The 23,617-nt window shown below is 42.7% G+C and overlaps 4 protein-coding genes across 5 annotated transcripts; 1 reads left to right on the plus strand and 3 right to left on the minus strand.

The window, feature by feature from the left end:
* Nucleotides 1-1,432: 1,432 nt before the first annotated feature.
* On the minus strand, nucleotides 1,433-9,421 carry LOC134185849 (INO80 complex subunit B-like). Of its 2 annotated transcripts, none has more exons than XM_062653731.1 (9): nucleotides 9,391-9,421; nucleotides 9,057-9,333; nucleotides 7,103-7,191; nucleotides 6,190-6,332; nucleotides 3,538-3,589; nucleotides 3,375-3,478; nucleotides 3,245-3,307; nucleotides 1,721-1,833; nucleotides 1,433-1,652 (listed from the first exon to the last, which is right to left on the minus strand). In XM_062653731.1, the coding sequence occupies exons 1-9, from the start codon at nucleotides 9,404-9,406 to the stop codon at nucleotides 1,523-1,525; spliced, it is 987 nt and encodes a 328-aa protein (XP_062509715.1). In that variant the 5' UTR covers nucleotides 9,407-9,421; the 3' UTR covers nucleotides 1,433-1,522. The 2 variants fall into 2 exon arrangements, with proteins under 2 accessions (XP_062509715.1, XP_062509714.1); XM_062653730.1 differs by having other exon boundaries at nucleotides 1,721-1,836.
* Nucleotides 9,422-10,112: 691 nt separating this feature from the next.
* Nucleotides 10,113-19,222, minus strand: LOC134185636 (neurogenic locus Notch protein-like). Its single transcript, XM_062653469.1, has 10 exons — nucleotides 13,668-19,222; nucleotides 13,450-13,607; nucleotides 12,918-13,387; nucleotides 12,532-12,850; nucleotides 12,400-12,469; nucleotides 12,267-12,342; nucleotides 10,928-10,980; nucleotides 10,769-10,852; nucleotides 10,603-10,706; nucleotides 10,113-10,534 (listed from the first exon to the last, which is right to left on the minus strand). The coding sequence occupies exons 1-10, from the start codon at nucleotides 19,181-19,183 to the stop codon at nucleotides 10,386-10,388; spliced, it is 6,999 nt and encodes a 2,332-aa protein (XP_062509453.1). The 5' UTR covers nucleotides 19,184-19,222; the 3' UTR covers nucleotides 10,113-10,385.
* Nucleotides 19,223-19,268: 46 nt separating this feature from the next.
* LOC134185185 (delta-like protein C) lies at nucleotides 19,269-19,821 on the minus strand. Its single transcript, XM_062652966.1, has 3 exons — nucleotides 19,667-19,821; nucleotides 19,389-19,611; nucleotides 19,269-19,326 (listed from the first exon to the last, which is right to left on the minus strand). Exons 1-3 carry the CDS (start codon nucleotides 19,761-19,763, stop codon nucleotides 19,269-19,271), a joined length of 378 nt encoding a protein of 125 aa, XP_062508950.1. The 5' UTR covers nucleotides 19,764-19,821.
* Nucleotides 19,822-21,932: 2,111 nt separating this feature from the next.
* On the plus strand, nucleotides 21,933-23,275 carry LOC134185645 (transcription factor Jun-like). The gene has a single exon (XM_062653481.1). The coding sequence runs from the start codon at nucleotides 22,067-22,069 to the stop codon at nucleotides 23,048-23,050; it is 984 nt and encodes a 327-aa protein (XP_062509465.1). The 5' UTR covers nucleotides 21,933-22,066; the 3' UTR covers nucleotides 23,051-23,275.
* Nucleotides 23,276-23,617: the final 342 nt, after the last annotated feature.

Raw genomic sequence — 23,617 nt, forward strand, 5'->3', positions numbered from 1 at the left:
ACACTGTTATAACTTACACCACTAAACACTGGTGGTAATGACACGGTTTTAACAGTGACAGTCCCTGTTGTTGTTGATAGATTAACAACAGGTGACAATGATGCTCCGAGAATAGTACTAGGTAGTTCAGAACTAGCCATTGGCGTTTGGACCAACCTGGTAGGAGCAGGAGCACTCAGTAATGCCACACTGTTATAACTTACACCACTAAACACTGGTGGTAATGACACGGTTTTAACAGTGATAGTCCCTGTTGTTGTTGATAGATTAACAACAGGTGACAATGATGCTCCTTTTGAACTGTCACTAGATGAGTAAACAGCTGTATTTGTAGTATCCGAAGTCTGTTCAACAATTCCTGATGAAGTTTGCTTTAGAGCAGTAGTCACCTGTCCATAGCTGCTGCTAGCTACATCAATTATAGTAGACTCTTCATTTATACTGTCCTGAGTTTCCCCACTATGACATGCCAACGCCATGAGCATGAAGTGCACAAACAACGTCTGTACCATTTCTATTGTGCCTTACGTTACTTCACTCTCTCAGGAGTGTGTCTGCCAAGTAATCTCTACATAGAATACACAATGCGTAAAGTTAACTACATGCATCTAACAGGTACAACTAAAATTGAAGTTCAGACGTCGAAAACGTAAGAACGCAAGCTGTAAATTCGCACGTGTATTGACGTGCATAAATAAATGGAGCAAATTCACATTGATGACAGGCGTAAGCGTAAGAGTACACAGCTGCAAGTGTCACACGCAAGGCGTTACCATGCAAGTAATGACCTCTCCGTCCATCGTGTCTCCGCGTCCGACTCAAACATGCACGTACAACATCAACAAATTTAAATTAGATAAGAATGCGTAATGCGAACGAGCAGTCACTCGTCAACTCCCTGAAATTAAATCAAAGCATTCTAACCTGATGTGTTGACAGAAGCTCGTTTTCTAACCCCGTGACATTCAAGACAATTTCGGAGCAGCGAACTAAATATCGCGGCAAGATAAGCAGACTAACGTTCCTCCCACGAAATGACTTCTGCAACGAGTCGTCGTTCTGTTGGAGTATTGCTCTTGTGCAAATCCGTTCTAGCCACAGGTATAGGCGCCAACCAATCGAACAGCTGAAGAGACGAACAGGGAGGGAAGTGCGAATTAGAAAGACATCACGTGCGACTCCCAAATAGAAGTGCACCACCCTGCGAGGAGTGGCCGTGTTGGTTGCGGGTGGAGACTGCAAACAATTCCCACAGCGAGAAATTCCATTCAGTACCCTCGATAGTCTCCTAGGCAAGAGGCCACAAATTGCTTGATTCTCGCCTTCTCATAAGTTACACCTGCTAGTGTATTCTATGGAAGCATTCCTCTCCAGTGACTGTGAGAAACGATTAATTAATAAGTTTGTTAACTAACTATCCTATTTATACAAATTAACTCATTCGTTTTAATACAGTATATGCCCATCCTCAGCTTTACAAAAGCACAAACTTATTTCTGAACTTACAAACTGCCTTGCAGGGCTACGTTGAATTCAATTGTACCTTCTTGTAGCATTCTAAACTGCACAATGGCAGGTGTGTCTTAGAGCACGTGTACCTTCTAGCATTGGAACAGCCTTCCACAGCGCAAACCCGTTTATCCGGTGGTTTTCTGCAAAAAAAATTCCCAACGTCATTTAATTTGATAAAATTTAACCAATTGTATGGATATATCATCACCGAGCTGTCTGGGCTTTGAAAGGAAAGTCCATGCCTGGTGGAAAGCAGAGAGCATAGCCATCTTTATTACTGATGTACTGAACAGTTGGACGGTCTAAATATCTTGTTCTTTTCTGCTGTAAGAGAGTATCATTAGTTGGTTACCTTTACGCTAACAGAAAAATCAAATTTCTTATTAATTAATTAAGTATACAGTACTACATTATCGGTAAAATGTGTAATGACAATCATTGAACCCTGTAGGAAACGAATGATATTCTTCATGTGATCATGAAAACTTGTAAAAACACACATTTTACACAGCTAAACAACGTTGTTTTAATGTCATTACGTCAAGCTAAGTTAGCATTAATTAAATCAGTCATACTTGCTGGAATACATAATTTGGTGCAAACAGTGTCCTCAGCAGTGACAGGTGTACACACTGGATACATAGCTGAACAATTGTGATAGGCATTTGTCTGTCGATCACTGTACACAGCATCAAGTGTCTCACAAGCGTATGGCCACCAAACAATCCCAAGTCCAACTATAAAGATAGCAATAGACCTTACTCGCTTCTGGCACTTTTTATGTTGTTGCCCATGTGACTGAGTGGCAACACTGTTTGTCAGCTGTATGTAAATGTCTGCTGCATGTAAATGGTTGCTGCTGTACAGTCAGTAATTGTTATATGCAGACACTGCACCTGTATGGCAGCTGCCTTCACTAAAAGCAACTTTACGTTTTCAATTTTTTTCCTGACGCTTTTAACAAGACTGGCAGTGTTGGAAATAACAGATGAGGCGTAGTCTGTTAAAAGCAGGTCATCCGACTTCTTTGCTGACGTGAAATACAAGAAATCAAAGCCAATTGTGCTCACTTGGATACAACTCCTTGATTGACTGCCATAATCCATTGATGCCGGTGATCTAACTTGGCAGGAAACTTGTAACAACTCAACGAAGTGCCTTTCTCCTATCTGCTATTGCAGTAAACTGCAGAACAACTTTTCACTATTGCCACTGAATATGGAGCATAACCACGGTAATGGCAGTCACATGACCAATGTCCCGGAAGCGAATAAGGTCTATACATCTGCTGATTTACGAAGCCTTAACACCATTGTGAATGTGATCATACTAACCTAACACATATTAAACTAAAACAGATATAAATTCTAAGTTTCATCATCATACTCATAATGACCTTATTGCCTGATAAAATACCAATCTTATTGTGTGCATACTATCTAGATACTATCTAGATATGAGTAGTACAATGATCCTACAGCCTGATAAGATATCACACATATTACTAAAGTGATAAGAGTGAGAGCATATAAGCTATCATATCTTATAATAATAACCGAATAAACTAACGTTAATTAATAAATTGTTGAACCACGCGCAATAAGTCAAAGTGTACCATATTTCAGAGTTTCTAAATTTTCTTTGCATTTTTCTGTGGTTTGGCAATGGTAAACATGCACCAAAGTAATCTACTATGTGAGTTCATGCAAGCAACATCCAAAATACAAGTTACCTTATCGTCTTCCTTTTTACGTGTTCCAGTTGTCTTTGTGATAAGTTTTTTCACAGTATTTTTCTGTACCACGACAAGCGTTGACATGATATAGTAACATACGTTCACAAACACAAGTCGCATTGCTCACTTTCTGCTCTTCTCTTTTCTTTGCTTCTCTTTGACGACGTTTCCTTGTTATTTCGTCCTTCCTAGCTTGCATTTCTTCTGTTATTTCCCTGCCCCTTGCAGGACCTAAGTACACGTACAACAATGTTGACTACCTCACATATTACAATAATTGCTTTCGTTACCGGATGGTAGTTCTAGTAACTCCTCCTGTGCATCAGATCCCATCATAGCTCTCTGCAGACAAAAATAGTACATTACAAGACCATAACCATAATACTACTAAACTACAGAATTAAAGCTACAAATTGCCGTAGCGACACATTCAGTCACAGAAAACAGGAAGATTAAATTACAGACTTGGGTTTGCATTCGATCAGAATCTGAAACAAATCTTGACAAATATAGTGCAAGTGGTTGTACAACATAAATACTTGGTACTGTATACAACCACAGAAAGTTCATGCAATGACACAATTCATAAATCAACACTATGACAGAAATGTCAATGTCTAAAATGCTTAAAGTCACAAGTACATAGCCCCAAAAGAGTCCACAAAGAGCCCACAAAAGTAGGAAATCAGAAACCTAAACTCAATAAATTCAGATGAGAATTAATTTTATACTCTGCTATAATTTGTTAAAGACCACAATTATGTCTTACTAGTATCCATGGCCCGTCCTTTGTACGGGCAAGATACTGTAGTGTAAAGATAAGTCTGTTGGACACGTCACGTGCAATCTTAGTTGCGAGGTCCCGGATGTGCTGACTGAATTCGAATCTTGCTCTTCGCGCTTGTTTCGATAGAAATCGACACACTCCCCGTGTAGCACTTGCTGCAGAAAACGTGTAGGTTGGATTTGGTGCAAATGCAATCAGAATTTGGAGAGAAACGAAAGCGCTAAAAGAATAAGTTTCGTCGGCAAGAGATATTCAATCGCTCGAAGCTTTGCAAAGGACGACGATGCATACGGTCTACACAGAACTGGTGTGGGCGTGTGTTCGAATGAACTGGAATGTGTAGCGTTTGCGTCATCAAGAAATTTTACGTGCGGGTCGATCCCTCGAGAGGAGACCTGGTGCATAATTTTTTTTAATTCTTTTATGCAAACCTTCCCCTGTGCGTGCCGAGTGTGCGTGCCGATTTCGGTTGCGAATGGACAAAAGACGTGGCCACCAAACGCAAACACACACACACACACACACACACACACACACACACACACACACACACAATTTGAGCTTTATATAGTAGATATCCCGTTCACTCTAGCACCTAGCAAAAGGTGCAAAGCTAGACCGAGCCAATGCACGCCAGAAAACAGTGCCAGCCCCCATTCACACTATGTAAGCCTCTAGCAAGCCAGTGATTGTAGCCACTCATAATGTACGCTAACTCTGAAAATTATGGATCGGCAGTATGCTTTCGCTGCCATATTATTGGCAATCCAGATCGACAAATTGTGTCAGGTTGAATAGGAGATTATGCTGGAGAAGAAATTCGTGTACATCGCCCATAGTGCCATACACTTTCCTACTACGGCGACTACGGCGGCATCCCTCAAGATGCACTTGTACAGCATCTTCGATCCATAATTCAATCAGAAACAATGTTTCTCTTTCTGACCACACCATTTTGCAATGAACTATGCATTCACAAACATCGTTGTAGATCGGTAACCATTCATACTACGCAAAAGATCTGAGCTGAACCGTGCCAGCATGGCAAATTGGAGCGATCTGGGTCAACACACTCCCGGCCCTCTTGGCATGGCACGATAAGCATTCGCACTAGGTGAAAAAATCAAACCGAGCTGACCAAACTGTGCTACCACGGTAAAATCCGCTAGTGTGAACGGGCTATTAGCTTGATTATACAAAGTATTGAAAAGAAAGATTTTATTACATGACTAAATTTCTAAACTTAGATTGCACCTATCAAATTTGTATCCCGTTTCAAAAGACCAACTGTAGGCCTAGTCTCGAACTTCCAGACCAGAGATCTAGACCCAAGGTCAAGTGATCCAAATAGACAATTTTAGACCTTGTTTTTGTGGCAGCTGTTTGGAGTGTCGAGTTTGTCGTTCCTCGATGCTTAGTCGTACTGCAGTCAGGCTGTAATGGTGTTTGCTTAGCGAGAAGGACTGCTGCAGAAGTTGCAGCTTATTTTGGGAATTTCTATCTGCACGACACAGTCTTCCACGACAGACGGTCTTCCACACAGATCTGCTAGCTCTGTGCTCAGTGCATTCGAGCCGTACCAGAAAGTTGAGGTTGCAGGCACATGACAGCCAGAAGTGGTATCTAAGTCAATAAAAGTGGACAAAGAACATCACCTGAACACGGAAGCTGTTCTCTGTCATTGCGCGCGACACTATCAGCTCAAGATTCTAAACAACGTTGGTTCTGCATGCGTGCATACATTATGCTGATTTCGAGATAATTTATTCACACATGCAAAGACACCAAGCCCTCTTCTCCGGGCGCGCAAAAGGGCCTAGGTACGAGGCTACTGTAGGCCATACAAATTCTTCCAATAACTACAACTACAACTGAAACAGAATAGAAAATCAACAAACATTGACTAAAGCAGTTGCATTAGATCAAAGAAAACTACGCCATTCATATGTTTAACGATAAAAAGTTGTTCTTTCTTAACTTGAAGACAGCGACGATGTCATTGTACACTCACTGTACCAACTTCTTGTGCTCTTGCTGGTGAGTTGCAGTAAGGAATTTTGTATTAGTAAGTTTAATTATTATATATAAATTATCCTGATCATATCAAGTCCAGTGCTATTGTACGTAATGCTCCTTGTGTTTATCGTACTAGTACCTGTCTAGCAGTAGTTGCAAAGGAATATTTCATAATGTCTCCTCTTTCATTCAGTTCCCCTGCTTCAAGAGCTTGTAACCACTCGTCATCATCTTGATTAGCCTTCCCAATCTTTTGAGTGTATATACTGTTTGCTGCTTCCTCTACAAAAAGCTAATGTTATGCAAATGTACAACACACACACACACACACACACACACACACACACACACACACACACACACACACACACACACACACACACACACACACACACACACACACACACACACACACATGCACACACACACACACACACACACACAATGGACAAATAGACAACTGTTAAGCCCTCCACGTCTTTTGACGTCAACCTTGAGGTCAGTCGCGGAGATAGCTCCCCCTGCCTCTAGAGACGGCCTCCATGCGCTACGTGGAGTCTTGGGGCCAGCGCTACAATCCACCTGGAGCTTGGCCAGAGTCATCCAGGGGCACTGACAATGATGCAGCTCTGGGACTGGACACCAAGGCCCACACGTACCTGTCTGCTGCATGATGTTGCTGCCAAGCCAGCGGTCTTGTCCACCCCAGTCAATGACCAGGTACTCATTCATACTCCTGAGTCAAGAGAAGCAAGTGTGGGTGAGTTTCTTGCTCAAGGAAACTGCGACAGTGTCGCCTCCACCAGGATCGAACCTTCAACCCTCATCACGGAATACAAGATCCCGGATGTCATCACAAACTCTACATCTGCTCCACCGTGCCACACACACACACACACACACACACACACACACACACACACACACACAATGACATGTCAGGAGGTCTTGAATTTATCTATCTGTTTGTCTGAATAACTGCCCTATTATTTCATCAGTTCACCTGAACATCAGTCAACAAACAGTCTGTATTATTTATCACTTACTCATACCTCCCCAAATATTGTAATCTGTATTGTCACCACTATCACTCAGCACTCCCACAACAGCAGACTTCTTTGACCGTTTCGAACGTTTTATCCTAAAAGATAAATAGCCAAACCCTATCGAAAACTCATCAATAAAATAAACCAAACAAGTGTCCATAACAACCGTAGACTGTAAACTTAGTTTGCATAGACAGTTGCTACACAAATTACACACTGATTTCATTGCTTTCCTTTTAGCAGGTCACTACATGAATTACGCTAATGATGTTACAAGTAACACCCTGACAAATCCAACATAACAACATACCATACTCTAAATCAAGTGAATTTTGTAAGAACTTTTTATGAATATTGAAAAATTATCGTTTTTGGAAGCGATTTAATTTTTAAACATGATAGAAAGCTATGCTAAAGACAGTTTTGCTTAAATTAACTAATTGCAGTAAGAACGATGGTTGAATTCTCGGTAGCAGCTACCAACCGAGGTAAAGCCTTATAATGAAATCATGTTCGTCTAATGGTCGATAATGACACCACTTCTCGTCTATCAGTCAGAATAGCTTCATTTGCATCTGTGCTAATCGAGTATAAATACGGTCGTACGTACGGTTGTCAGCCAGACGACTACTATACCCCTAGCCCAGATATTGGGCCTTGGGTAATGACCGAATTGTGAGGGAATAGCTCCTACTCATGCGCCACTGGTACATATTGTAAACGTAAGCCTAATTCCTACAAACTACGTCACTGATATCGTGGCTGAAGAGCAATACTTCGTAGGGTTCAAGGCTCCTACAATACCAGACCCGAGTAACAGGACCAATCATGAGTCTGCTGTAATGTAGAAAACCAACAAAAAGATTGAGGCTCAACAAATGTACTCCAGTGGGACTAGTGGGGAAGGTGTAGAAAATATTCTCATTATGACAATAAACAGTGAGCTGATTTCCAGGAAAATAATAAAAAGCGAATACATTTGGGAAATTGATTGGTCCTTACAAAATTTAAGAAATTAAAGTGACATCAAAATACACTTGACTTAAGCAAGTGACAATGACACATCTATCTGAAAACCTGCACCAAATGTTCTTCTACTCTATGTACTGAGAGCAATACAGTCAGACCTCGTTATTTCGACCACGTTTGTCCCGTCAGTTTCTGTCGAACTAACGCAACTGTTGGATTATTAGTAACAATACACAGTGACCCATGTAAATTGGTTTCACGTGTACCTTTGTCAAAAAGTGAGGATGTCAGATTGTTGGGTGTCGGAATAACTAGATCTGACTGTGTCAACTACACCAAGCATGGTGTCATGTAACAAACAGCCCACAAGCAGGTTATACAGAAGTAGTCTTGTGCAGCCAGCCCCTCCCCCTTTTTGACTTCAGTTGGCGAGGAGAGGGTCTGGTAAAGTTCCTTTGATGTCTTGGATCTGCCAACCCCAGCATTCCATGGGGCATAAAGACATAACGATGATATGTTAATTGAGATAAGCAAGCAACTGATGGGAATACACTACTAATTAGTATCCGCATGTACAGCAAAGTTTTCGCTTCTGTTTCTACTGCAGGTGCTACTGGACTTCAGGTCCAGACCCTGACAATGGAAGTCAAAAAGGGGGAGGGGCTGGCTGCGCGAGACTAATACAGAAGAGGCATAATAAACTAAACTGGTAGAACTATCAAACTACAATTGGTCAGCAAGACAACAAATATTTAATTAATTATAAAAGTGGCAACCTAAATATTGCCACTCCTCAACTCTACTCCAAACCTTGCACACATGAAGATAAAAAGACACAATACTGCATACTAGTGAAACTATGGACAAGACATGCTGACGATGCTAGACAATGCAAATACAAAATTTGCGCCTAACGTCATACATACTATTTTTAGAAAATTTACATATCATAAATTTATTATTTATTAATTATTATATAACTGTGACCTACTCAACGGTGGTAGCTGTAGTTTGTCCTCCTATCTTGATCTTCAACTTGACGCCGGGGCTCGTCAGCTGTTCCTGAATCGATGCTGATCTACTACGTTTCCTGCTTGTCAATTTGCTTTCTGTTGGTTCGTCATCATCAGAGATAACTGCAAGCTTTCCGCGTTCCCTTCGCTTTTTGTGCTTCTTGTCCTTTTTGTGCTTTGCTTTCTTGTGTTTCTTTCTCACTATTGCCACTACATCGTCATCTTCATCGTCCTTGACGCTCACATCGGCTATTTCTAAAAAACAGTCCTCGCGTGGACACTACGAGACCTAAAACAATCGACACACTGAACCTGCTCCGGCGGCCATTAGAGACGATTTCCCGGATGTTAACTGCAATCGTCGTAGCACGAAGCCAGATACGGTACATATACCTCCGCCCAGGAGTTACTCGTTTTAGTTTGGTTTGTTTGTTTTGTTTGTTTATCTGTTACTAGGATTCAGTATTTAATTTGTGTTAGAATTAATTAATTAGGACAATTATTGCTAGAGCAATAATACTGCAAAGCAAATGCATTGTGTATAGTGCCTGCCTTGTGCATATGTATTTTATGTGCAGTGTACGTATTGCAACAATTGCAATGACAAATTCTATTGCGCACTAACAATGTGCGAATGCATTGATGCATTATACACAATACTGCAGCATTACCCACCTGCAGCACTAATGCAGCACTAAAACTCAGTTTCAGCATTAGAATACACAGTTGCAGCACGTTGTATTACAGTACTAGTATTAATTATCTCTTCAATGCATTGTATCTATGCATTGCTGCAGCATGGACTACATTTTATACACAATTTGGTATGTATAATAATTTTAGTGCTGAGCCTATAGTAGTATATTGAAGCAATTAATTGTTTGGCATTGACAGCACCTCATAGAGTGACACAAGCTGCACATTGGCGTATAAACATCATGGTACTTGTGCCTCTAAGAAACAAGTGCAACAAGGCCAGAGTTTCAAATGTAAAGGGAATAAAGAAATTTGGGAGAATTTCACGTAAACTTGTGTATGTATAAAGAGTCCAATACAATTAAGAATAGTTCAAACGTTAAGATGGTCTCTTAAATTACTGGCTGCCATGATCACTCATGCAATAATTGAGACTCCATAACAACAAACTGCTGAATTACAGTCTAACAAAGAGATGTGTCTGTCACTTGCCATCTAATTACCATTAGTCTACCATCCAGAATGGTTTCAGTAAAATTTCATTACTTCATATAATAGCTTGTGTAAACATTCCACTACTAATGCAATGCCCTATTTTGTCTTGTGAAACGTCAGCCATCACAACTGTCAATACCACGTCCGTCTGAAGCTTGAGACAAGACAAAGTCACGATTCTGGATTACGACAGGAGTCGTAATACACCCTTGAAAACTTTGAGAATATAGTCCTCTCGTGTACTCCAGAATATTAGGAATGCCACCTTGGCGTAACAAATTAATACATGTGATAACAAAAGCTGTCAAGTAAATCCAGCAGGCCAACACTAACCTATGAAAATAGAGCCCTTTGTATTAAGAGCCGTCGTGCTGTACCTAGAGACAAAAGACTTGACATCCGTATTGTCTACTGTCATTGTGCCAATTCGCAATTTCCTGTTGACAAACATGAGGTGTATGATATCATGTCCAGAAAATGAGGAATGAACTAAGCTGACCTTATAACTTTTACTGTATGTGTTTTCCCATCGTCTACTCTACTGTTCGAAGACACTGATGTCAACCCACCACCCAAGTCAAAGCTACAATAGTACAACAACAAAGTCAAATTTGTAATTGTGGCAGAAGAAAAGTACCATGTTTTACAGTATGTGTACCTGTACTGCACATAACCACTTTGGAGCCCTATGGCTGCATAGTCTCCAGTTTCCTACAAGAGAAACAGTTATAGTACTAGTATACGCAGATTATCATGCAGCTCAACTTAAAGTAATTAAAAGGGCATCACTGGTTCTCCGAAAATGGGGAGGCCAGCTGCTAAGATTTAACTTTATGAGACCTTGTTGATTGTCTAAAAGATCACACCTAACAATATTGGGGCCATGGCCTCCCAGTCCCATACATAGTGACACCACTGATTGAAGTACAGCAAAGTAAATTTGGAATGTATCTAAATTATCTGTAAGTGGACACAACCATAAAACTATCAAACAGTTTCATTTTAGAGACCTGATACTAAATACGTGTATATTCATAGCATCTCAATTCCTCTTCAGCAAATTTGAAATTCATGCAATGCACACAGAAACTTGCATATTGTCTTCAAGGTAGTTTCATGTCAAGATCAACCCCTTCCCTTGTCATTGCACGCATTTTGCTACAGAGTCTAGTCTGCGTGCAAACGCTAGTGGCTGCATGTGAACTACACAGAAGGTCATCACCCTGCAAATTGTAGATCTCAGAATACAAGCCTACACAACACCCGTCACCAACCTTCCATAGACTTACCTTTTCAACATGCTTCAGTTGTCTGCAAGTGCTGGATATGCCACAAACACCAAACAATGGTCATAGCATTCCGCGTGGTACGTTTATTGGATTAGTTCTAACCCTAATTTGATTTTGAAGTCAGGGTACACTTGATGACGTTGGGGTCACAGTTGATGATGTTGGGTTGAACTTAGTGAGCAGTTAGTAAGGAGATATAACAGGAAGTAGACGGGATGATCCCAGACTCTCTCGCACCTGGAATTGTCATATGGGCACCAGACAAGACTAGTGCGAGAGAGCCTAGGGACAAGGCTAGGTAATGGTATAATTAGCATGCTATATGGTTTTTACAAACACAAGGGCTATAATTAACCCATTCTGAGTGCTTGTAAATGCAATATAACACACTAATCATACGATAAGTAATTTATAGAAGGTCACGTGACATGTATATGGCAAGTAAGTGTGATGTTAACTGAAAGTAACTTATTGCACACTTGCCATGCAATGTGTCATATACACCATCAAAATACACGCTCATGACTATATGATATGTCATCAAAATACATCATGTGACCACGGTATAAATTTCTGTATATACCAGTAAGAGGCTGCACTAATCTATTGCAAGAGTATTTAGTTACAATAATTGTAAGTAAATTCAACCAAAGCGTATGTACATTTGTTTAAGTTAGCAATACATACACGTGGTCAACACAAACTTACCTCGCCAATGAACAACAGCAACCCGTTATCAGTAGTTGAGGTAAACGTCAATAGGAATTCAGTTCTTGTTGTATGCCTAATTCAAACAAACTAGCTTTGTTAAATAATATGAACAAAAAGCTGAATAACCTACCGAACTAGTTCATTGTCTGTAAAAGACAAATATCCATATCTATTGAAGAAAGCATCCGTGAACGACTTGGCTACAAGACACCAGAAAAGATGAACTACGTTATGCAACAGAAGGGTACAGTATTCTACTTACACTGATTGCATGTAGAACCAACAAAAGCTTGATCCAAGCTGGAATCAAATGTACAAACACACCGATGGCCACCTGTGACTGCCAAGCATTCTCCGTTGTTTAAACATGGAGTGCCTGCTTGAGCACACGGTGTTATCTTGTATTCACACCGAGTTCCACTAAATCCATCTGGGCAACTACATCGATAACCAACATCGTTATCACTACTGCAAGTAGCCCCATTCAAACAAGAAGATGAAACACACGAATGTGCAGCACATTCATCCACACCGGCACCACGTACAGCATCGGCTATCAAGTTCACAGCCTTGCCTTGCACCTAAAATAAAACACAACCCCACACTATGTCACAGAAAGAATAGCAATATCGTCGAACAACCACATACTGTAAGGTTCCTTATGCAGCCTGTAAAGCCTGAAACAAAGTCAGCATTTTCTGTAAGTAGAGCAAAGTTGCTGTGTCCTCCAACATATAAAAGTGATACAACATCAAGTCTTGTATAACTTCCAGGAGACATTCCCATAACCACACTTCTGTCATTGACATACAACTGGCTGGCTTGATTTAGTCTGTTAACCGTCACTGTATGCCAACGATGCAGCTCTATCAGATCAGACAACAGAACTGCCTGTCTTACACCCAAACTGTATCGAAGTTCAACCCGCGAGCTTTTCATGCCCAAAGTTATAAAATCGCCAGCTGCTGCACTTGGATATTGACTGCTGTATAAAATCAGACCATCTGCCGATATGGGAAGTATAGAAAGAGTCAACTGAGTTCGAAATGTTGGACCGCTCAATCGTGGAACAGCAATGTAACTCCTTTTGGAAAAGTAAGGTGTCGTGACAATTACACCTAGTGGGAAATACAAACACAATTAAATCCTAAAAGATCAGTTAAACTTAAATACTGTTTACTTTCTTCACAAAACCGTCCTCTGTATCCCAGTGAACAAAGACAATTAAAGTCATCCAGTCCATCGCTACAAGTACCACCGTTGAGGCACGGCTGATATGAGCATGATTGAACTATGATTTCACATCTACTGCCTTGATAACCAAGTAAACACAAACACCTGCAACAATCAATCAAAATTAATTCAAGCACACCAATAATACATCATTTCATGTCTCACTCGTAGCCAAGTTGTACATTGTTGCATGTACCGTAATTGCGACAAGGAGACGACATACAAGCATCCATAGCAGACTCACAATGAGCACCCGTAAATCCATCTCGACAGCTGCACTGAAATCCAGAACCATCACTAAAGCATGTGCCTCCATTGACACATGGATTCGAATCGCATACATCGATTGAAGTTTCACAGAATTGACCTGAATAACCGATCGAACACACACAACTATACAAGGCTACACTGTCTAAACATGTTGCACCATTCTGACAAGGATTAGAAAGACATTCATTCAGCTCAGTTTCACATCTGTTTCCAAAGTAGCCTTGAGGACAGTAGCAAATATAAGAGCCAAGCAGTGAACCACAAATAGCACTGTTTTGACAAGGAGAGCTGCTACAGTAATCAACTGTTTCTTCACAACTACTCCCCGAGTAGCCAACAGGACACACACAATCATACGAATTAAAAGCGTTAATGCAAGTTGCATTTACTGGACACGGTTGAGATGCACACTCATCGATGCTTATGATAGAAGTCTCACAAACCTGACCAGAATAGCCAGTCGGACAAACACAGCTAAATGATGCCAAATTGTCTAAACATGTTCCTCCGTGTTGACAAGGATTAGAAAGACATTCAATTACCTCTGTTTCACAATGAGTTCCAAAGTATCCCTGACGACAGTAACAAACGTACAAACCAATCTTCGGCTCACAAATGGCACCATTCTGACATGGAGAGCTGTCACAGTAATTTATTACTGATGCGCAGTTGCCACCAGAATAGCCCACAGGGCAAACACATCGATAAAAATCAATCGAGTCACTGCATGTTGCGTTTGACGTACAAGGTTGAGATGCACATTCATCAACATCAACTTCACATTGCATTCCCGAGTACCCAGACAAACACAAGCAGTGAAATCCTGACAATGAGTTTTGACACATTGCATTATTCCGACAGGGCACCGATTCACAGTAGTCTATCTGTGTCTGGCAATGTCTGCCAGTGTAGCCTTGCCCACACAAACACTCGTAGCCATCAATGTTTTCGACACACGTCCCATTGTTTTGACATGGTAATGATCCACACTCAAGAACTTCACTCTCACAATGTGTCCCGTAATACCCTGACATGCAGTAGCAGTCATACCCATTAATCTGATCCACACACGAGGCATCGTTGAGGCAAGGACTAGACGTACACTCAACAACCTCAGTTTCACAATTCAATCCTGTAAATCCGTCCCTACATGTGCAGACAAAACCATTCAAATAATCATCACAGGTTGCATTATTTGTGCATGGAAAAGAAGAGCATTCGTCAATGTCCTCCTGGCACAATGGACCCGTCATTCCAGGATAGCACAAACATCGGTAGCCATCAACTTGGTCCACACAAGTCGCTAAAGTAGAACACGGACTAGACATGCACTCATCGACTTCAGTTTCACATAACTGCCCTGTAAATCCGGGTAAGCATTTGCAATAAACATTACGTACGAGGTCAGTGCATGTTGCATTGTTATAACATGGACTGGAAATGCATTCGTCGATGTCTGTTTCGCACTGTGCACCAGTAAAGCCTCGATCACAAATACACAAATAATGATTAGGTAGGTCAATGCACTGTCCCCCATTCTGACACGGTGATGACGAGCACTCCATGAAATCGGTCTCACAGTGGACACCAGAATAACCAAACGGACATACACAAATGTAGCCCATCCCAGGTTGAGGTTCAAAGCAATTCCCATTGTTCGTGCATGGATTCGATTCACACTCTGCTACATCTCGCTCACAATACTGACCAGAAAATCCCTGATGACAATGGCAAATGTATGAATCCAAGAGATCCTGGCAAGTGCCTCCATTCGCACAAGGATGAGAAGCACACTCATCCAATTCGACACCACACAGAAGACCCGTGTATCCAACAGCACAATTACAAGCAAAAGATCCAAATGTGTTTACACATGTAGAATCATTATAACAAGGCAGCATAGTACATTCATCCACATCTGATTCACAGTGCAATCCAGTAAAACCAGCACCGCACGAGCAGCTATACATGGACACCCCATTTTCACATGTTCCACCATGCAGACAAGGAAACGAGCTGCATTCATTTATTTCCATTTCACAGTGAGTACCTGTAAACCCTGATACACACATGCATAGATAGCCTCCGATCTCTTCTAAACATGACCCACTATTGACACATGGATCTGATTGACATTCTAGCACCTCCGAGCTGCAATCGATCCCAGAGTAAGAAGGTAAGCAAACACAACTATATCCGTTAACCTCATCAATACACGTACCACCATTTAAACATGGCTCCAGTTCTAGAGAACACTCGTCAATGTTAGTGTCACATGTGTTGCCTGTGAAACCAGCCAGACACAAGCAAAGAAAGCTATTTGTTCGATCCAAACATGTACCGTTATTTGAGCAAGGAGATGAGTCACACTCATCTAATTCAGTCTGGCACAGCACTCCACTGTATCCCGATGAGCACTCACAAACAAATGAAGCAATCATATCAATACACAGTCCATTCATGCAAGGAGAACTTGAACACTCATCCACATCAGAGTCGCAATCATTGCCCGTGTAGCCGTCAAGACACAAGCAAGTATAGGATGCTACATCATCACTGCAAGTTGCTCCATTCTGGCACGGATTCGACAAACATTCATCAATTTCAGAGTCACAGTTTGTGCCAGTAAAGCCAATGGCACACATACACTCATATGAATCAATACCGTCCTTACATATTCCTCTATTATCACAAGGGTTAGGATCACAATCATTGATGTTTGTCTCACACTGTGCTCCCGTCCACCCGTTGATGCATTGACAAACATAACCACTAACAACATCAATGCAAGATCCACCATTCATGCAAGGACTTGACTCACACTCGTCTGTTTCTATTTCGCAGTGGAGGCCCATAAAACCAACAACACAGCGACAAATAAAACCGTCGGTTCGATCAATACACGTGCCATTGTTATAGCAAGGATTAGATATGCATTCAGACGTATCAACCTCGCATGTTTCTCCATGCCAACCGGATGGGCACCAACATGAAAAAGCATTTTGACCGTCTTGACATGTTCCATTGTTGTTGCACGGTGTTGACACACACTCATCGACATCGTTTTCACAAAATTGCCCTGTATATCCTTCCTCGCATAGACAGCGATATCCACTGCTTTCATTGAATCTTGAAATCGTTTCTTGGCAGATGCCTCTGTTGTAGCAGGGCTTTGACTGGCATTCATCAATATCTGTCTCGCACTGCAACCCTGTATATCCTGTTGGACAGATGCAGCGGTATTCCCCGTGTAGCTCAACACAAGAACCCCTATTTACACAAGGATTGGATGTGCACTCAAGAAAATCGAGCTCACAGTTGAGACCTGTTCTTGCTGCAGGGCAAATGCACCTGTAGCTATTAATGTGATCGAGACATGTGCCATTGTACTGACATGGCTCAGAAAGACATTCGTTCATGTCGTTCTCGCATAGTGTTCCTGTGTATCCATCAAGACACATGCACTCAAAACCGATTCTGCCGTCTCTGCAAAAGCCTCCATTTAAACAAGGAAATGAACTGCAATAGTTGATATCAATTGCACAATCCCGCCCCGTGTAACCGATTACGCATGAACAGGTGTACTCATTGACACTGTCTTGACACGTTCCATTGTTAGCACACGGATATGATGCACATTCGTTAACATCAATCCCACACTCATGGCCAGTGTAACCATCCATACAAGTACAATTAAACCCATAAACCTGGTCAGTACATACACCTCCGTGTAAGCACGGCATCGACGAACACTCATCGATATCTGTTTCACACTGTGCTCCTGTGTATCCATTAGTGCACGAACACTGATACATGTCAACCGCATCGCTACAGTTGCCATTCTGACAAGGACTTGACATACACTCGTTAATGTCTACGTCACAGTTGAGTGATGTGAATCCCGACTGACAGACACAGCTGTATTGGCCAACTTCGCTAACACACCGTGCATTATTAAGACATGGATTTGATTCACAGAAGTCTATCGGTTTTTCACAATGAAGACCGGTGTAAAACGAAGAACACCCGCAAACATAATTGCTCACGCCATCGAAACATGTTGCTCCGTTTGTACAAGGAGAAGGGTTACATTCGTCCACATCTGTTTCACACTGTATGCCAGTAAATCCATTGGGACATTCACATTGAAAATGTCCAAACTCATCAAAACATGTTCCACCGTTTCTGCATGGCTGTGACATACACTCATCAATCAACACATCACACTGCTGTCCCGTCCATCCAACCAAACAGTCGCAAACGTAATTGTTCACCTGATCTATACACAGTCCGTTCCCACAGTCCTTACCGAGACAGTCATTGAAGTTAATCTGGCACAAATGTCCGGTAAATCCAGAGACACAAAAGCAATCAAACTTACCGATGCTACCCACACATAATCCTCCATTCTGACATGGCGACGAAGCGCAGTAATCAACAAGAGTACTACACCGAGGATCCATCCAACCTTGACTACAAATACAATAGTAGTTGTTTATCTGATCAACACAAGCCCCACCGTTTAAACATGGATTAGAGTCACATTCTACCAGCTCGGTTTCACATAGACTTCCCGTGTATCCAGGTGGACAGAAACACGTTGGCTCGCTGTCAGGACCAGCTTCGATATCGAAACAAACTCCAGAGTTTTGGCAAGGGTTTCTTGCAATACATCGATGAGCAGTCTCACAGGTGAGTCCACCAAAACTAGAAGAGCAGTTACACACATGACCAGCCACTTGATCAACACACCGTCCTCCATTTTGACAAGGCATTGATATACAATCGTCGACGTTGACATGACATATCGACCCAGAGAAACCCGGAAGGCACTGGCATTGAAATCCATTCACTTGATCTATGCATCGACCTCCATTTAGACAAGGAGACGACAAGCATTCGTCAACCTCTACGTGACACTGTCGTCCAGTGTATCCAGCAGTGCAACTGCACTTGAAACTATTGACCATGTCCACACATGTACCATCATTATCACAAGGATCTGACATGCACTCATTGAAGTCCTCTGAACAGTTGAGTCCAGTAAAGCCACTCTGGCAAGAACACCGATAACACGTTCTCGATGAGTTGGAACTCAATGATGCACACTGACCTCCATTCTGACATGGCTGATCGCTACACACATCAAACGAAACACTACAGCTGTCTCCCGCCCATCCACAATAACACACACACGTGTATCCTCCGGGTTGCTTCACACAACGTCCTCTAACACAAGGATTCGACAAACACTCATCGATCTCCACTTCACACAAACGTCCAGTCCAACCAGGACGGCATACACATTGATATCCATTGATCTCATCTTGACACGAGCCGTTGTTCAGACATAAATTGTTTTGACATTCATTAATATCAACACCACACTGTTCACTCGTGTATCCTGGCATGCACAGACAACTGTATCGATCTGCATGGTCTTGGCATCGGGCTCCGTTGAGGCACGGTTGGCTGCTACACTCATCAACATTTGTTTCACACTTGTCGCCTGTGAATCCGTCCGCACACTGACACCAGTACTGGCTGACACCATCTTCACACGTCCCATTGTTCAAACAAGGATAGAGATAGCAGTCATCTATATTTACTTCACACGTTGTGCCTGTGAATCCTAGAGGGCACTGACATGTGTAGCTCGTCCCGTTGCCGTGACATGTAGCGTTGTCAGCGCACGGCAGCCCGTCACACGCGTCTAGTGCCGTCTGACATCGAACGCCCGTAAACGAGGCCGCACACTGGCATGCAGCCACATCATTGCCAGTCTCGTTGACCGTTACAACGCAAGTACCGCCATTCTTGCAGAAATCGCTACAAACGCCTAAACATCGAACGTCAGATAACTCAAAATACAAATTTCGTTCAACAACGAGCACCTGAGCCTTGAACTAGATGCAAGGTCAGGAGGGCGTGTGTCAGTACGAGTATGGTTACGCCTCCTTTCCTGCTGTTTTCCTCCGACAATCTCTTCATGATGTTTGCATCGGAAACGTTACGAAATTTCAGGAAGAGACAAATGTAACTTATTCACGTCCACGTTTCCTGCGTCTAGGCAGGAATCCAGAGCACGTGATAATTATCCGGGTTGCCACGTCTCTATTGACAACGCTTGCGAGGCACCCGTTTCCACAGAATTGCTAAATTTCTAGACTAAGAGCGTGTTCACACTGTGATTAGTTTGGCGTTAGTGCACTTACGCCATTCGTTCCAACCGATCCTAATCATGATTAGTGTAACGCGCCGTAAAAGGTGGTATTACAACCGCATTAGTGGTTGCACGTGACTTTGGCACGTGAGGTAGTATACAAGAAGAGCATGCAGCCGATGATTCTGATGTGCTGTTGCATGTTTAGACGTGCAAACGCAGCAACAACATGGCGACGTATACGGGAGCGCAGGCAGATGGATACTACGTGCGTGCCTGTTCATTTGACTTCCTGCCGTCCCTGAAGGAGCCGCCAGGGAAAGCAAACTAAATGTTTCCCTCTTCAAAACCTACAGCAATGGCTTCGAGCTTACCGGATATGATGGATGAGGCTAATTACACTCACGTGCCCACGTGACTTTGTAATAATAGTTATCTGTGTGAACGCGCTTGCGCTGATGTTGGCCTAATCATAGTTGTAGTTAGTACACCTGAGATGTCGGTGTGAACACGCTAAGAGTACTGTTTTTGATTTTGTGACTCCTCAATTAGTCATATGCCCCAAAGTGAGGCGCTACGTGTGTGGAACCATTTATGATAGCTAGACGACTCATCTACAATATATCAAGCTGGCACCTAGCAGCATAGGGGCTCTAACAATACGTTTGCTAAAGGTTGAAGTTGTTGAAACAGAGCCAAGTACTTGTCTTTAATTAACTAGTCTAGTAGTACGTCACTTGTCAAGATTCCCACGGAAACCATTTGCGAGACGCGTGGGAGGGTCTAAGACAATTAGGGCACAAACAACGATTTTTAGTCATGTGACAGTACTGGCAGCAACGCAATACAGTAAGTCATAGCTCACTAGCTAATAATAGCAGCTGATGACGGCTTTCTATTATTCAGAACACCCAGTAGACTACCTTCCGAGATATCGTCCTCTGTTGTCAATGCTCAGGATGTCCTCTATCCGAATTAGTCTCGCGTAGCCAGACCCTTTCCGCCTGGAACGTTCTAGTAAACCTCTAATTGTGCAAACGCGTACACTCTCCCACTCATACTACAGAAACCAGAACACTTGCACAAACGCAATGCAAATTTACGCTCACGCTGTCAAATGATGTCACAACAAAACTCCTTGACTCAGTGTGTACGAGATTAGCCTAGAGATAACGTGTGAAACCATAGACAACCCTACCAATTCAGATTACAGGAAACTCCCAATCAAACCTCTAATCAAGCCACAGGAAGAAGTGTACAGTGAGTAAATACTACTGTACGGTATGGCCTTAGAATTCAGTGTGTTCACACTGTACAGTACGCCCTACGACCTCCAAGCTAAATCTATTTTTAACCATCAAGGGCTTGGCTTTTTCATACTTCTAGACATATTTGACATAATTCCAGATGGCTGCCCCCCGGCTTCAACTTCTGTAGACTTGGTAGCTATGCGTACTACGGCATCAGTTGTTGAACTTCTAGACAAAGATTCGTGTAAAACCTTGATTCAAACGGTATGGTGTTAGAATGCTCTGTAGCTATACACGTCACCCTCTAGCGTACTTCGTCACTACTGCTCGGGGTCTGAAATTGGTCTTCTGCACAGTCCGGGTTCCCTGCTTTCTCGCAAAACTGCGTGAATGTGGGCGCCCTAGAATACGGTATAACATAGCTTACGCCTACGTACATACCTACCTACTGAGAGCAACAAAACGTAATCAACTTCGAAGCCATTTAGTCACACTCAGCACATTCAATCAGCACGTGACGGTGACGTCAGGGACATACTAGGTACGTAGGCGTGGCCCGAAGCCAATCTGACTCATCGTACGCAGTACACACCATGGCATCCGAGTGAACTCGGAAACAGAAGTGAAATTGTAGGAAATGCCAATTAAATAAAACACACACAGTCATACGCAGCCGTCCAAAACATACACGGAGTTGTAACTCTGACCACGTGAGTCGAGTGACATCACCTATTTCACGTCATGACAAAAGCATAGTGCGGATTTGGTATTACATCAGTGTGTTGTTGACCTTCGCAAGTGCCAAACCTGCGCTTATCTCTGCCTACCCACCACATCAGCAGTCTAGTCGTCAATGACCTTTGTCTCTCTGCATACATATTATGAGCCTCTACTGTGATGATATTGCAGACACAATGAATTCAACAGACAAACGTCGTCTCTTTCTTCCCCTCGGGGACGACGAAGAAGACCCCAACCAGGAATGTCCCTCGCAAGATCCGACCATCTGTGCTGCGAGGGGCAAGAGCAAACTTGCCCACGGTGCAGGTTTGAGCACGCCTGACACGGCAAATTTAGCTCTTACAAGTCCGGAGTTGGAGGGGATCATCATTTCGGGTTCTCACACGTTTCTTGTCAGCAACGGGCCAGGACTGACACCCTCTGCCTGCGGACTGAACGGCAACAGTGACATCGAGCAACAAATGCGTTACTGCCAAGAATTTCTCGAGGCTTTGCAACCGCGCAGTACAGAAGTCTCTAGCGTCTGCGACGGAAAAAGTCTTCAGTCAATTAGTGCAGGAAACACTGCAACTAGTGCACAGAGGCACAGCAGCGAGAGTACTGTGATGTCTGGAGAAGGAAACGTCGCCTACAATTTCAACGACAATTTTCAAGACGAGAGTGACAGTGGTGAAGACGAGATTACAGGACAGTCGACATCGACTTCTACGGGATTGCAGTCATCATGGGTGACGTGGAAAGCCACGCCCACGTCGCAGGGGAATCCCCGTTCGCTCAAATGGGACAAGCGCAACCCGCCGAAGTTCGACTCGGCAACCGTCGCTACGATGAGTCCTCAAGAACGAGCCTCGTATCGGGCGGCGAGAAAACGAGCGAGAAACCGACAGGCCGCGTCTCGTTGTCGCGAGAAGAAACTGAAGCGTCAGAGCGAACTGGAAGATGTCGTCCAGAGTCTAACGGATCAAAACACGAGTCTCCACACGCAAGTCTACGCGTTGCGCGAAGAGGTCTGCAGACTGAAAGACGAGATCGTGAAGCACGCACAGTCTGGCTGCCGCACAATCATTCTGGAGTCATCACTGCTCACTGTCCAAAGAATTCAACACGAAACCAACAATTACTGACATCCACACAAACGAAAAAAGAAGACACTCAAAACAGTAAAGTGAAATTTTATTCCTTCTGGTAATTAGAGTTTGAGCTTTTTGTAATTAGGAACTCCCATACAGTAATCATCATATGGAGCCTTTGCAGCTCCCTTGTATTCTAGAGCACGTATTTAGGTGTACTAACAAATACTAACACACATTGTATGTATGACATAAAAATAAATGCTAGTTTTAGTGTGATTCATGTTTGCAACTATCGCCGGTCTTGTCGGTACACTTCACAAAAAAATTAGGAGCGACGTGTATGACGCCCGTGTGTGATATCCCTTGCTTGACGACTACAGACTACTGTGTAACTATTGATTGTAACTTACTAGTCATATGATGGAAAGTATATGATTCGAAGAGCTACTACGGCGTACTGTGCTGTGAACAAACGTCTGATGAGTTGAACGTGCGTTGCTCACACGCCTGTTTCTCACACATCCACTACAAACAGCTGCCAACCGCCTAGTGTCTGCTCATACGGCAGGCGTGTCTGTCAACCACGCATGAGTGTCACGCATTCCCGTGAGTTGGAAG

The sequence above is a fragment of the Corticium candelabrum genome, chromosome 10 (assembly GCF_963422355.1).
Source record: "Corticium candelabrum chromosome 10, ooCorCand1.1, whole genome shotgun sequence".
Taxonomy (NCBI): Eukaryota; Metazoa; Porifera; class Homoscleromorpha; order Homosclerophorida; family Plakinidae; genus Corticium; species Corticium candelabrum.